This window comes from Glandiceps talaboti, chromosome 8, assembly GCF_964340395.1.
Source record: "Glandiceps talaboti chromosome 8, keGlaTala1.1, whole genome shotgun sequence".
NCBI classification, from domain to species: Eukaryota; Metazoa; Hemichordata; class Enteropneusta; family Spengelidae; genus Glandiceps; species Glandiceps talaboti.
This window is the reverse complement of record NC_135556.1, coordinates 4,792,259-4,807,037: the sequence shown is the minus strand read 5'-3', so window position 1 is coordinate 4,807,037 and position 14,779 is coordinate 4,792,259. Positions and strand designations below refer to the sequence as shown.

Sequence of the window (14,779 nt, the reverse complement as noted above, 5' to 3'; positions counted from 1 at the left end):
ATACTATGTGTACAGCTACACAACTATGTTTACCCACATGTGATGATGGAATATTTGCAGGGTGTACAATATTATGATTATTAAAGTCATTTTATCGAACAAAATAGATTCACGAATGTTCCAGTTACAGTCTGTGCTGTTTCAATCTTAGATCTACAAAGTCACAAATAGTGTCCTCAAACCATGTGAGCTTTTGAAACTGGAAGTATTCAATAATTGTGTAACACATTAAAATTACAATAATTCAAAAACAATATTTCAATAAAGTATATATTGCAATAGAGAGCAGAATAACTACAAATCTATACTCACTGTGTTTTCCCCGGCAGCACTGCGTTCATCAGTTTTCATCTCAGAAAACTGAATTTCAGAAGGTTCCATGCGTACAGTAGTCTGTCAAGGTAGTATGGAACACAATGACTTAAAGTTAGACAGACCTCTATGTCCACATAATACATACAATTAGTTATACTGATATCAACAGTACTATATCAACAACTTTCCTTTATCAGCATTCAATATATATATATATGTATATGATGACCACAAAGGTGACAAGTCAGTCTGGTTTCAATAAATTGCTGCCCATAAAGCTGTTAAGTGTTTGAAAGTTAGTTTAAAGTAGTTTTAGTTTACAAAACCTTTAGAGTTGATTTTTGTTCAGATCATCCAGTTTTCATTTAGTTTTTTTTTTTTTTTTATCAATGAGTATTATCAAAACTGTGCTGTAAACATAACTTAATAGTACTATACATATGTATGTTGTTATTATGCTACCTATGTGGGATTATCTGAAACTCTTTCCTGCATACCTGTCTGATAGTATCACCATCAGCATTACTAATAGTAATGGTTTTATCTTCACTACCCAGTGCTAACAGATTCTGTGTACTCCATGCACCACATGTAATCTTTTTGGTGTGTTTGCCAAGAATTGGAACTTTCCTATAAATCAAAGTATACATGATATACATCAGTATTTACAAGTTTGAAAAAACTACAAAAATACTGTCTATGGTTTGCCATATTCCTACATCATTACATTTCACCAAGCTGTACATGGCTTACAAGAAAACAAAAACAGTTACTATGTATCATAGCTATTACAAAGATTATTAACTTCAGGCTCTGTATGTTGGTAAACATAACTTGTACATAATCCATTTTATAGGGGTATTTCCTTCAAGGATACACAATAAACAACTGTAAATTTGTCATTTTCACCCCACCTGGAATCTTTGGATAAAAAAGAGACAACACAGATAACAGACAATCTCTGATATAAGCAGATGATGGGGGACGAGCGGTGAATAGACAATGAGAGATGAGCAGTGAATAGACAACGAGAGATGAGCAGTGAATAGACATTGAGAGATGAGCAGTGGATAGACAATGAGAGATGAGCAGTGAATAGACAACGAGAGATATGCAGTGAACACACAACAGCAAAGGCTTTGGTACTTCCTGCTTATAAAATCTGGTGTAACTGGAAAAATTGTTTAAAATGTTGGAAAGCATGTACAGTAATGTAAAATCTTGTGTACACATGTCAAATTGCTGTACAGATTACTAAAATGAACAAGTTGAACCATGATAAGAGATCCACAGAGAATGTGAGAGATACATCAAATCTGACAATATGCAAGTACTGTAGCTCACCTTGATGTCTGGTGATTGTAGATAAGTAGATTTCCCTTAGATGTACCAACAGACAACTGATGTCCAACTCTAGACCAGAGTAGTAGTGACAAAGTGTCTTTCATTCCACTGTCTAAGTGAGATGTTTTATGTGTGTTTGCATCCCACAGTATAATTGTACCATTCTTATCATTAATGACAGCCAATGTATCACCATCACAATCCCAACCAATACCAGTACAGGTTCTGTAGTAGAAGTAAAAAACAAACTATCATTTAATATTCCTAAATAAAATACTTGGAAGGATACATGCATCGATATACACAATGCTTTGACACACCTGAAGGTGACTGAACTCAGTCTCCCGCCCTGAACAGCCATATTATCAACTTAATCTTATACCCGTAACACTATACTAATGTAGTGTTTTTGCTACCATGGTAACAGAAAGGGAGAATACGGGAAAAACTGGCATAGTATCCAAGACATTGTACCATCATTTTGGTAATGGTAGGACAGCTTGGTAAAATGACAGGAGAATTCGGGGAGATTTATCTGATTACAAATGTACCACCCTTAACAAAAACACTGTGAATTGAACTTTATTACACAAAACATACATTAATTTAGAGCCAGTGTTCTTTAGTCTTCTTCAGTGATTTGAACAGTTTATATCCTTCAGTTTAATATCCTTCAAGTTTATTACCTCATTTCAAATTCAGAATCTATCACTTTAATGCAATCTGACTCAAATCTAATGTGTTACATTTACATGTAGGTCATCTAATTGTCCAATTCAATCTTATTACTTTCCTTTGCTTGAATTGTCCTTTGAAAATAAAAGTTTTGGTCCCCAAGACTGCCACCTAACCATGTAGGACAAATGATAATTCAAGCAAATTTAAAAGGTGAAAAAATAACTCAAAAATAATTATCAGACCTAAAGATCAGATTTGAATCAGATTGATTGAGTTCTATCATGATTTGGTGGAGGTCATAGTGACTTCACACAATTTCACAAGAAAACTTTCCAACCTGGTAACGTACGAAATCTTCATTAAAGGGGCACAGGCTGAGTTTAGATAGTTTTTACTTTGGTTAGTAATACAAAACACTTTACATAAAACCATGGCTAAAGTCATCAAGTAACATTACAATAATGTTTATATTGGACTTTCCTAGCAAGGGATAAATTTGAAAGAAGAGATAAGCTTACCCTGGTAAGTTGATTTCATCTCTGAGTTCTCCATGTCTATCATAGATGTTGACTATGTGGTTACTACCTGTCGTAGCTAGGTAATTACCAAGTGTCTTCTGCCAACAAAACTGTATTGACCCATGACCATGGGTTTTATCAGATAAATGAAACACCCTCTGAAACAGGATTAAAAGTTTGACAGTTAATTTTATATTTCACAAAATCAATGTCTGGTTATTATAGTGAACATAAATATATGGGAAAAATATGCCTTTCTAGATAGGGCTGCACCTTCCTGTGCAGTAGTCATATGTCACTGCTGAAACTGCGTTGGGATCTCCATCAATCTTACTATCATATATGTATTATGTGATCATGTAATCTAGCAACTATACGTGTAGGCTCATTTTCAAATTCAATGATCTCTTTCTCTCTCCATGTATGAACAAATACTAACACATATTTAGCTAAATCTCCTGCTTGGGAGATGGTGAACAACATGTGTCAGTAGAAATCTATCACACACTGATAGGTGGTTGTAATTGGTTGCTTTGTTCAGTTTACAACAAACTCAACATCCAGCCATGAGAACGCAATCACATTTATATCAACACTCCAATAACATTAAGCTATCGCTGCTGTTGGTAAGAACGGAATGTTGTGCTACAGAAAGCCACTTGAGAGAAAGATCTTACAAAATGAGCCCACTTGTAAGAGTGTGCGAAATGTTCTATAATCCTAAATACTTATAAACTGACTTTCCAGAAACAAAATCATTTTTCACAAAATTTGAGAGTAGCATTTCATATAATAATTAATATACTCAACATAAAATGTCAGGCTCCTATGTACATGCATGAACCTACAAACCATGGATTACTGTTCAACAATCTATTAGTCATGGGATATTATTATTAATAGAAATTACTTTGTAACCATAGTTTGACAGTTTAATATTTGTAATTTACATATCAAGAGTGACCATGAAAAGATGATGTGGGTATTTAACTAGTGTAAATACACTGTAAATCAAAACTCAAAACTGAGATGAGTTGACTGTTATAAGGGGGTTGGTTGTAACAAATCTTTCCTGACGTTTTGGGGAATAAGTTGTTGACTTGGCCGGCAGAAACGAAGATGTGGGATAACAATCGCACCCCTCCCCCTCCCAACACACGCACACTCGTCCTTCCAATATCCCCCACCCCCACCCCTTCGTTATACCAGTACACTACAGCGTATACCTCATGAATCAACAGTTGTCGTTACACTCATTGCAAGGTTTTTAGACATAATACATCGGAGACAAAGCTTACAGTATCGAATTCATGTCCGTAACGAATCGTAACCATGGTGACAACTTATGTGACACCATTTCCATTTTCAATTTCGAGCTTGTTCAGTATTGGATTTTGAACGACTTGAATTACGAATTTTCTTCATCGATGTTGAAGATGCCAATCGATCGTCACAAATCGTCTATTTTCAATTACTAGAGCTCAAAGGACTTGATAACCTAACAAGACAATGAGTTCCAGGTAAAGAATCGAATCATTTTGCCTACCTTCATTTTAAACACTAATTTGTGTAATATTTCAGGATGTCATCGATACAGATCAAAACAATCGTTGAGATGGACGGGAAATGTCTGACTGGAATTTCGCACATGCGCAGTTAGCTGTTACAGCGCCACCACTGCCCGCTTTTACGATGTCTTTCGTTCTCTCCCGGCCCACTATTTAATTTTACTGGGTGGACAACACTCACCGGGTGGATTTGTGCAAAGTCTTAGTTGTTTATATTTTGTTTTGTATTTTCTGAATAGTTACAAAACTTATGTTGAAAATTAAAAACAAAAAAATGACCAAAATTTGGCAATCATAATGTGAGTTTGCAGCCATCTATAATTCAGAATATCATAACTAGGCAAAGCCCTAGGTGCAATAATTGTAGCGTCTTGTTGTGGTTTTGTGTTTTTTTTCGTCTGTTTTGGTGACCTTTTAAGTTTTAACCCGCACCTAACGCTACAATTCCTAGTGCAGGAATTCCAATCAGCTGATGCGATGCGGATCTGCATCGCACGTATCAATCCCTATTTTCGCCAAAATATCGACCTACCTACGGAAAATCTGACATCTCCTAACCGCAACACTTCTTAGGAATCCCCCGCACCACAATCGACGCCCCGATCTGCCCTTTCCCCCGTCAAAAACGGCCGCCGAACATGCGAGACTAGACAATTTTGAAAACTTTCGCGGCTACGAGATCTCGGCAAATGTATCGCGTGATCAACGACCTTCGTTAGGTGCGGGTTAAACACTAAAACTTAAAAAGTCACCAAAACAGATGAAAAAAACCGCAACAAGACGCTACAATTATTGCAGCTAGGCAAAGCCCATAAGCTCACGCAGCTAAAAGCAGGCCAGGTAGATTCATTTGTGACCGGCTGCCTGAGCCAGGGTTCGCACACTTGATTTGGATCATTTTCCAGGGGTGTTGACCATCCAAATTTATATTATTGAATGACAGCTAATTCTCTGACACGGACGAGAAGTAATTAACAACGCGGCGTTGACAACGGCTCTCACAATATGTCACAAAACATTTTAAAGAAATCAACACTCTATGCAGTTGTTAATTTAAAAAAAAACACCATCATAACCATTAGATTAATATTGTTTATTTTCAACTTATCATAGACCCTCCACCAACGTTGGTCTTTTGTTAAATACATGTTGCCACATCCAGTGGTCCGTATCACGTACCGTTAAACTTTAATGTAACACTGATTTCTTCAAGGGGTACAGCGATGCCTCGATACTCGTTACAATGTTACGATAATCGTGCTAACAGGCCTACTGTTACAATATTGCAATGCATGGCTATGTTATGTCGCCTATATGACGTTCGGAGTACGGTATCGGTAGCGTGTGGAGAGTGCACATAGTAACATACATGTATGTCATTGTATATTAATCGCATAGAGCTATCGCATAGAAATTCGCATAGAATATACGACGCGCATGCGTACTAGTAATTGAGCCGCTCCGCGAGCTAATATTAAGATAGTGATAATATATCTGTGAAAGCCAAAGTATTGTAACTTGTCATTAATATTTAGCCATTAAAACACATAAAGAGATTTTACACATCATTTAGTCATGCTTTGAAGTGTCAAATACGTATCTCTTTTAGTAAAGCCTTCAGTAATTACAGGGGCGGGGAATGGGGGGGGGGGGCTACACTTACATAGGGGAGGGCAGTAATTTAGAAAGAAAATGAGGGCCACATTTCACTTGACCCATTGTATAATTTAATTTCCACTGTTCTGTGAGTTTCCATCACACCTTTGCCAACATCGCTATCGCTGCCACATCCCACTGCTGCCTTCGTTGTGCCGTAATATAAAAACATATCAGTCAAATAGCCGTTGACAACCGTGCAGTGAATCAATTGTTGTATTGTGAGGAGTGCATTTCATTGAAACGGTATGGAGAAAGACTGGAGCTAATATATTTTTTCTGGCCTTCAGCTCCACCAACTAGATCCAAACACGGGAATTAATGAATGCAGCGACTTCACACAAATTCAATGTGGTGATGGTAGTGGGATACCACCAATGTCTTTAATTTGATCAATGTGGTGGCAGCAGTAGTGGGATCGAGTCATTACCATAGATTCTGGGACTCGTGTCCTTTTCACGTCTGACAGCGTTTATTATTAACCCCTGGGTTTTTTGTCAAATATTTGAATGGCGGGGGGGGGGGGGTAATGTTTTAGAGAAAGAAAATTGGGTAGGGTCACTGTTTGTAGAGAACGGAACTTAGATCTAGAGGTTCGCAATTTATGCAACAGACCAGATATGATTTACACAGACTCCTCACGGGCCCCTTGTAATTACTGGAGGCGCCTAATATATGTCGAGAAATCATGCACCTTTCTTTCTAATAAATAAATTCCGTCGGCCATTTCAACCTAAAGAGACAATACGGTTGTTGTCATGGAAACTGTGCTGTAACTCCCCGTACTTACATGTATACAATGGTGTATTCAATGTTGTCATCCGCTTTAATTTAGCATAGCAAATACTACTACTTATTTTCCTCACAATCACCCTTTTCTAAGGTTACTATTTTTGTCGTCGTGAACAAAGTGCATGAAATATGCAAATTACACAATGTAACGTTGTTTGTCTATGGGATCATAAAACTAAAAACCGATCAATAGTATAGTTCATAAATGCAACGTACTCCTAACAATATCATTGAATATTTGCTCCATTCCAGTGGAATAACAAACTATATAAAATAATATGTACAGCTTGAAACAACTTGCAACATTTAGAAATTACTCCGTTAGACCGATAGAGATATACTAAGTTCCTCTTTGAGCGGAACGAATATCCGAGATAACAAGCTAACTCAGCTACTAGGCACTGCAAGAACAATTAAAACTAAACTCTAGTGTATATCGTAAATGGCAAACTCGCTTTCTGGATCCGGATAAACTAAAATTTAACGAAGTACCTAAAAAATAATTTCAGTGCAATCGCCCTGGCTTACAAATTAAATCCTTCTAGATAAAAATGAAAATATCATAAATTACATATGGTTGGGGGATATGCACATAATCACGTTTTAGATATAATAAACATATCTATCATTTATTTGAAATGTTTCTTGTCTAGCTCTGTTATTCATTAAAAAATCATTATTCAATCATATTCCCTCGCCGATAGTCTATACACTTACGCTACAAAACAGAAGAATGAATATTAATAAGTCATTTTAAAATTCCCCTATTGATGTAATGAAATTACACCACTTTAGTGTGAACAGCAACTGATTGCCCGTGAGTTTGTCATCCTGTGTCTATGCTGTGATGGATGTATACAATTGATTCTGATTCGATGGCGATTGGTATGCACTTGTAATGTTTCTAATTTAGCAAATAGAACATAATACATATGGATGTCAAATTAAATATATGCAATCAATGAAATATCATATAAATGACTCGATGTTGTCGCTCATCGAAAAATGATGAATACTTGTCTGTCAATATTGCCATCTGTCGCCTCTTTATTGCATCGTACTAGGTGGCAATTCAGTGCTTTCAATTCAATCACTCCCTTTCATGTAAAATAGCGTACTCGCGCCAGAATCACAGCTCACTCATAAATCACCACTGTTCGATATTTATTTTTCTCCATGCCTCTCAGTGTTTTGGTTCAACAGACTACCACAATACTTCAATACTTTGTGAATTGTCCAAATCCGATTGAAGAGACAAGGAACAAAAGCTGGCACAACTTTGCAGACACACATACAATCGAACACAATGATAGAGTTGGTTGAACACCAATACAACCACAACCTTCATTGTTAAATATCACCATGCCATCATTGATAGTAAAATGTTTATTACGAGCGAACAGTGTTTCATTCTGATGTGGATCGAGGCCAGGTACCTCACAGTCGCTATATGAATACGGAAATGCAAATACATTGTATCCTGCCGTATATTGCATACCTACCGAAGTTAATGTGGATTTTTCCTCAAATGATGACTCTCGTCGACGGTATTCCCTTCTACGCCGTGAGTTTAGTACGCTTTGCATGTCCACTTCAATGTGGATACTGTTCCCAGTTTTATGTACGGAGGCCATCATTAAAATGAAGGTGTGTTCACTTGTGTACTCCAGAAGCTAAACAATGGTATCTGCTGTTGTATGTTATACACGTTTCTCCCTAATTCACCGAATGTTTTACCAGTGATTATAGTATCCTCAACACATAATATCCAATTAGTCCATTAATTGCATCATACCCGTGATTCACTGCGTTCTTCAGTACATGGTAACTGTAAACACACAGCTGTAGGTAAACCAGACACGTTGCATTTTTAATCGTTCGTTGTTGAACGTTTGACAAAACCACTTTATCAAATGTATAGTTAAAATTTATACACTCCAGTAAGTTTCAACATAGTGGTCACCTATTTCCACTGCACCCGAATTCTCTTTATCCAATATATAGTTGCTAGGCAACGTGTTCGTGATCGGCTTTGTCTATGTAATATAAACTATAATGACAGATCATACACATTTTACCTGCGGCAGAGATACTTGTCCGGTCATGTTTATGGTGTAATTTTGTAGTATTCACCGTCAAACTGACGATTCGTCTGCTCACTCTATCGTGACAAGACGTCAGCGTTGATGCAAAGACGTAATAGTTAGCCTTGGGTATGGAAGTTGTAGAACCGTCTGCAAGATGAAAACAGTACTTGGAAATGACTGAGTAATGTACAAATATCTAAATGGTTAGGCCTCTCATAATATGATAGCAAGGCTATGATTTAAATAGACAAAGTCAAAAACTGTCACCACTATTATTATTGCAACTCGGAAGAGTTAGTTGACCAGAATGTGTAACCTGTTACCTGTAACATTAGAATGAAGGTATCGATATCATTGATAATTTCACATGCTTTCACATGGAAACGTACACTTGACTAATCGCAACAAAATTTCAGTTATTCGTCTGTCCACAGCTACAAAAATTAAGTAAATAAACACTTGGGATAAAGTAATGAAAACTGATTTACCTGTAGTATCTATCTAGCAAACCGATACAATAATTATATCATCCAGAAAGACAGAGCTTTTGTATCGTATTCTCTGTCAATTCACAAAGCATTGAAAACACTTATTTTTCACGTGTGGGTAGTTTTGTTGAAATGACGTCGACCTTACAAATTAAAGGACTGCACGCATGTTTAGAAAGAACGATTCTGTTCTTTTCACCACTATTTGTACAGTTGAACATTTAATCATCGACTAAATATTCAGTATTGAACAGCGATTCAAAATAAATAATAGAACTTGGGTAGATCGTATTCAAAACATAACTCCCCCTCCACCACCACCACCACCACCACCACCACCACCACCACCACCACCACCACCACCACCCATCCATCCATTCAGTTGCTGTTCTGTAAGTTTACTTGTGTTGAATGTAGGTGTTCATGTTCATTTTTTTGTTCCGTAGAGAACGTGGTATGTGAATTACAAAACATCATGACAAATACTTGGCAACGTACGGATTGTGAATCCAAAGTGTACAATCGGATCACAGTAAAATACTACTCTGTTTACCACTGTTTTACTGAGTAAATGCACACAGCCCGAAAACAATGCAAAGAGGCGTGCGATGAAGATTTTCTGTGTTAAGCCATGTATAATAAGCTGAGTTCTGTCTATGGTTGAACCGGTCTTAATATTGACATTAATTAATGCCATGCCACGTGAATACATCGCGTTAAGTGTTTTTCATGCCAACCTTTGAATATCTCAAAATGAAATCTAAAACCCCTTTAACTTGAATTCCAAAAGTATATACATGCAACCACACCATGGACTCATATCTAGGTTTAGTGTATTTTCATTTCGATTCTCTCAGATCAAGTCGTGTAATTTGTCAATACACTACGTTGATGAAAACCTGACATGTACTGATTGCTTCATATCACATCACCAGATAACATAGCGATATAAGATATAACATGTATAGATGAAACAATCTCATACTCACCTTGGATATACTGCTTACTTGTAATTAATTAGGGTGTTGTCAATATCAAGAAAATCAACCTTCACCTGCTGTCAAGCACACTGGCTACAGTATGCATGTTGGTCAGGTCGTATTTGTAGAGACGACAATATTCTCAATTAGTGTGGAATTAGCTGCTTAGACGTACGTAACATGTACAGTACTCTAGTGGATGTACCAGTAGATATCAATGGCCACATGCGTGTAACATAGACTGGGCTTGTATGCGATTCAGAACGTTGTTTGATCAAGATAAATTGACCTGTCAGTCAAACCGAAGCCACTTTCCAAAATAGTAACCAGGGCAACCAGGATATCGCGTATGTGTTTTATCTACGCGTCACGTAAATATGCGGCTGGCGACCAGAGTGTCATTTCTATCCACCGGCAGTAGTGTGTGTGGAAAGGTAGTAGTTGAAGAGAAACGTCGGTAACCCCATACAACTAGTTGGAAGTCATACATCAAAGGTTGCCAGAGCAGCCCTGCTTTTAACGGAAAACATTCAAAAGACAACTGTCTGGCTATGTTTGTCCTCAATTCATGTGATTGCAAAGGTTTTATGTAATCGATGTTTCTTTCAATACACCAATAGAGAATATATATAATCTGACACCGAATGGAAACGGAGCGTTTTGTTTGATTAAATCAATCATTCATGACACGAAGTGTTCACGAATTAGCTTGGTTATACTTCAAACACCAAATAAATGTCACTGCAAATGATACAATAACACAGCATTGAAAGGAAAATAACGGTTTACCGAACTCATGTAATGAATTTCGCACCTTTCACGTCTAGGAAAGGAAAGTACATACAAAAATGTATCATTCGAAATGTTTCTATATCGTATCGCGCGCATTTCACATTTTACATATAAATGAGGCACTTTGCATTCATATTTGTATATTAGTGAAGTACTTTACATAAGTTGGATAAAATGATTTAGACAGTGGATCGATGCATGATGAACACAGTCATTCGTGGATCTATGGTTGAATAGAAAGGTCACGCCAACCCTTTATGTATTTTCGAGTCAAGAAACCTTTGGTATTGCACGGAAGTCGTAGGCATATAAACTGAGGATTTGAGATATCAAAGCAACAATATAATGAAAGTAAATTCCCCGATAATAATCCTTCTAACTTGGAGCTGCATGAATATCACAGCATTACAACAATTGCTTTAATACGGGAAATACCAGGGTAAGATTAAAAGTTAATGCTATGCAAATCTTCCATTCCAAAGTTCGTTTTGGATAAATATGAAACTATTGATTAACGAGAAAACGCAAAACCAGTTATTATTAAAGTGTTATAAATTAACTTCATTTTCATAATGAACGAGTTAGGCAGTGATTTCAATGCTCAAACCTAGAGTAGTTTGGAATTGTAAAACCATTCAACCGCTATAGAAATGACTCAGCTAGTTACGTGAATGTGATATAATCAACACATTGAACACACATCAACAACTTGCAGATCGAGTGCTTCGTTGTATTATATTTTGGTTGTATTATTGTGTTATTCTCAGCAATGTGGGTTGATATTGATTTATATTTATATTTTACTACTAACAGTTTATTGCTAAATAAATCTTACCATGTAATCTAATTAGTTTAATGAATTCTTGTCCTATCTAGAAGAATAATTGTGTGTGGGTGTTCTGGTGTGAGATGAAGGTTTTCGTAGAAATACCAGCTATTAATATATACAACATATCTCCTCAAATTTACCGTTGAGACATACCATATTGGGTTATGTTTTATTGAACACGTGATTTCTTATCTTACTAAATTAGCATAATATTGTTTAAATGACCCTATGCCTTGTTTCTTTTGTATCACGTGTCTCTACAAATCGTACAAATATGTAAATCAAGAATAATGATATGCCTAATAGTAGCCATTTTCTTTCAAAACAACGTCACCTGTAATAATTAAGTTTTTTTTTTTTTTAAAAGCAGACATTTCAAATTTATTTTGAACATTGATACGTATTGTAGCTGTGCCCTGCCCGCTGTGTGCAGGTTATTTTTAGTACACTCAGTGCACGTTCAACATATATTGAACAGCGCCCGCACTCGTTGATAAAGATTACCATTCACGGGAGAAACTACAAAGATAGTCCAACTGGCATTGCACATCCCACTTGACTAGAAAATTAGATCTAAAATCAAAAGAAAGACCAGGTTATGGAGAAATTATTTACAAACCCGAGATCAAGAAGTTTATAAGGAATACTGTAAACTAAGAAACCAGACGAGAAGAATGACCAGGAAAGCAGTCAAAACATATGAGAGCAGTTTAGCTAAACAAGTTGGACAAAACCCTAAGAATTTCTGCAACTACGTCAGTAGTAAAACGAAAGTCAAAAGCGGAATACCACACCTATCCAAAAGTGGTGATGAAAAAGGCAAAGATTTGACTTCTGACGATGTTGAGAAAGCTGAGGTGCTGGCAGATTTGTTCTCGACGGTATTTACAAGAGAACCAGCTGGTACTTGGACTCCACCAAAGTTCACTGAACCCACTTCAGTAATGGCATTTGACCTTACTGAAGCAGATGTGATGAAACTACAGAGAATATCACCTTTAATTTGAACTATTGTTTCATCTACTGGAAACATACACACATATTTACATGCTAGATCAAGCAACAAGTATACACAAGAAAGTTATAAATGCAATGCCAAGAACATTGTGAAATATATCTCTAATAATTACTTTTTACATTACATTACTAAATAGTCTGATTAAAAAGTGGAGAAAGCAACTTGATTGATCGATCGATTGATTGATTGATTGATTGATTGATTGATTGATTGATTGATTGATTGATTGATTGATTGATTGATTGATATAATTTTTAAGATACTATCTTATATGCTAATCACGCCACAAAATCTTGACCAAACTTTGTATCTAATACTCAAACAAGCAAGTAGCAATATCACACAAATATCGAGAGAAGAAGTTTGGAAATATAAATAAGTTTTGTAGCTAGACCTGTATAGGATATTATCTATCGTGGTTGACTGAGAATATTAACAGCACCATATAGTAAACCTTGCACAAGACTTCAAAACTTTTGGATTACTAGGCTCAAGGTATTGAGTTATACAAAATCTATCGTATTTTAATGTATGTACTCTATAGGTTGACACAATCATACAATATTAGTACAAGGAAAATAGAGCAATCATCTTTGATGGTAGAATGTTATCTACAACAGACTGATATAGGAGAAAGTTTTAAATACATTTTATATGATTTGTACATTAATACTCTTGATTTTTGAAGCGATGTATCAACACATCGTAATTCTAGAGCTCGACTCTACATCTATTTCAACCATGCCCTGATATGATGAGATACATTCAACTTACAATGTTCACATACAATATTAACACCACACAATGTCTCATAATATCAACACTATTTCCATCTAAGGGCAATGTAAGTACAGTATACATTTTACCAAGGTTCCCAACCTAAAATACACTGGGTAAAGTGTTCTAGATCCTATCTCTATAGCTATATACATTTATGATAGTATTTATATTTAAAACTAAGTACAAACATTGAGTAGAATACAAGATTTACAAATAATGCACTGGTTTATTAGCCCACAACTTAGTTTTTTCCTGTTTACTTTAATATTGTATGAAAACCTTACCATATTACATAGCCCTGTTAAAGTACAATTTCACCATGCCAGCTTGCCTTCTTTTTATTTCCCTTCAATTGTGATTGTACCTGTGTATTGTAACGGAGTGTTTTTGCCACAATTTCAGGAGCCCAGATATTGTATTTCTTATAAACTCACAGGTTGGACTCGATTAGTTGATAGTCAACTACATCTAATCCCCTTTTTCCTGGCATCATGTAATCATTTACCATTGCAATGTGTCCTTATATATCTATATTTCTGGGAATGAATGAATGAATGAATGAATGAATGAATGAATGAATGAATGAATGAACAAACGAATGAATGAATGAATGAATGAATGAATCAACGAATGAATCAATGAATCAATGAATGAATAAAATAAATCAATGAATACTGAATGAATAAATGAATGGATGGATGGATGGATGGATGGATGGATGGATAAATGAATGAAAGAATGAATCAATGAATAAAATGAATGAATGAATGAAAGAATGAATGAATGAATGAATGAATGAATCAATCAATCAATCAATCAATCAATCAATCAATAAAATGAATCAATGAATAAAGAATGAATGAATGAATGAATGAATGAATGAATGAATGAATGAATGAATGAATGAATGAATGAATGAATGAATGAATCAACG

General features: G+C 35.8%; 1 protein-coding gene across 3 annotated transcripts in view; it reads right to left on the bottom strand.

Moving 5' to 3' along the window:
* LOC144438879 (WD repeat-containing protein 19-like) overlaps positions 1-10,572 on the bottom strand; it is a 39,248-nt gene extending 28,676 nt beyond the window's left edge. For 2 of the 3 annotated variants that reach the window (XM_078128089.1, XM_078128090.1), the window contains exons 1-7: positions 10,436-10,572; positions 9,005-9,105; positions 8,374-8,713; positions 2,856-3,013; positions 1,660-1,884; positions 813-945; positions 313-393 (exon numbers count right to left, since the gene is read on the bottom strand). In XM_078128089.1, coding sequence (XP_077984215.1) covers positions 313-393; positions 813-945; positions 1,660-1,884; positions 2,856-3,013; positions 8,374-8,508 — 732 coding nt within the window. In that variant the 5' untranslated portion in view covers positions 8,509-8,713; positions 9,005-9,105; positions 10,436-10,572. Of the gene's footprint in view, positions 1-312; positions 394-812; positions 946-1,659; positions 1,885-2,855; positions 3,014-4,401; positions 4,490-8,373; positions 8,714-9,004; positions 9,106-10,435 lie in introns of those variants that run through there. The other variant, XM_078128091.1, reaches the window with a different exon arrangement.
* Between the last annotated feature and the right edge of the window lie 4,207 nt (positions 10,573-14,779).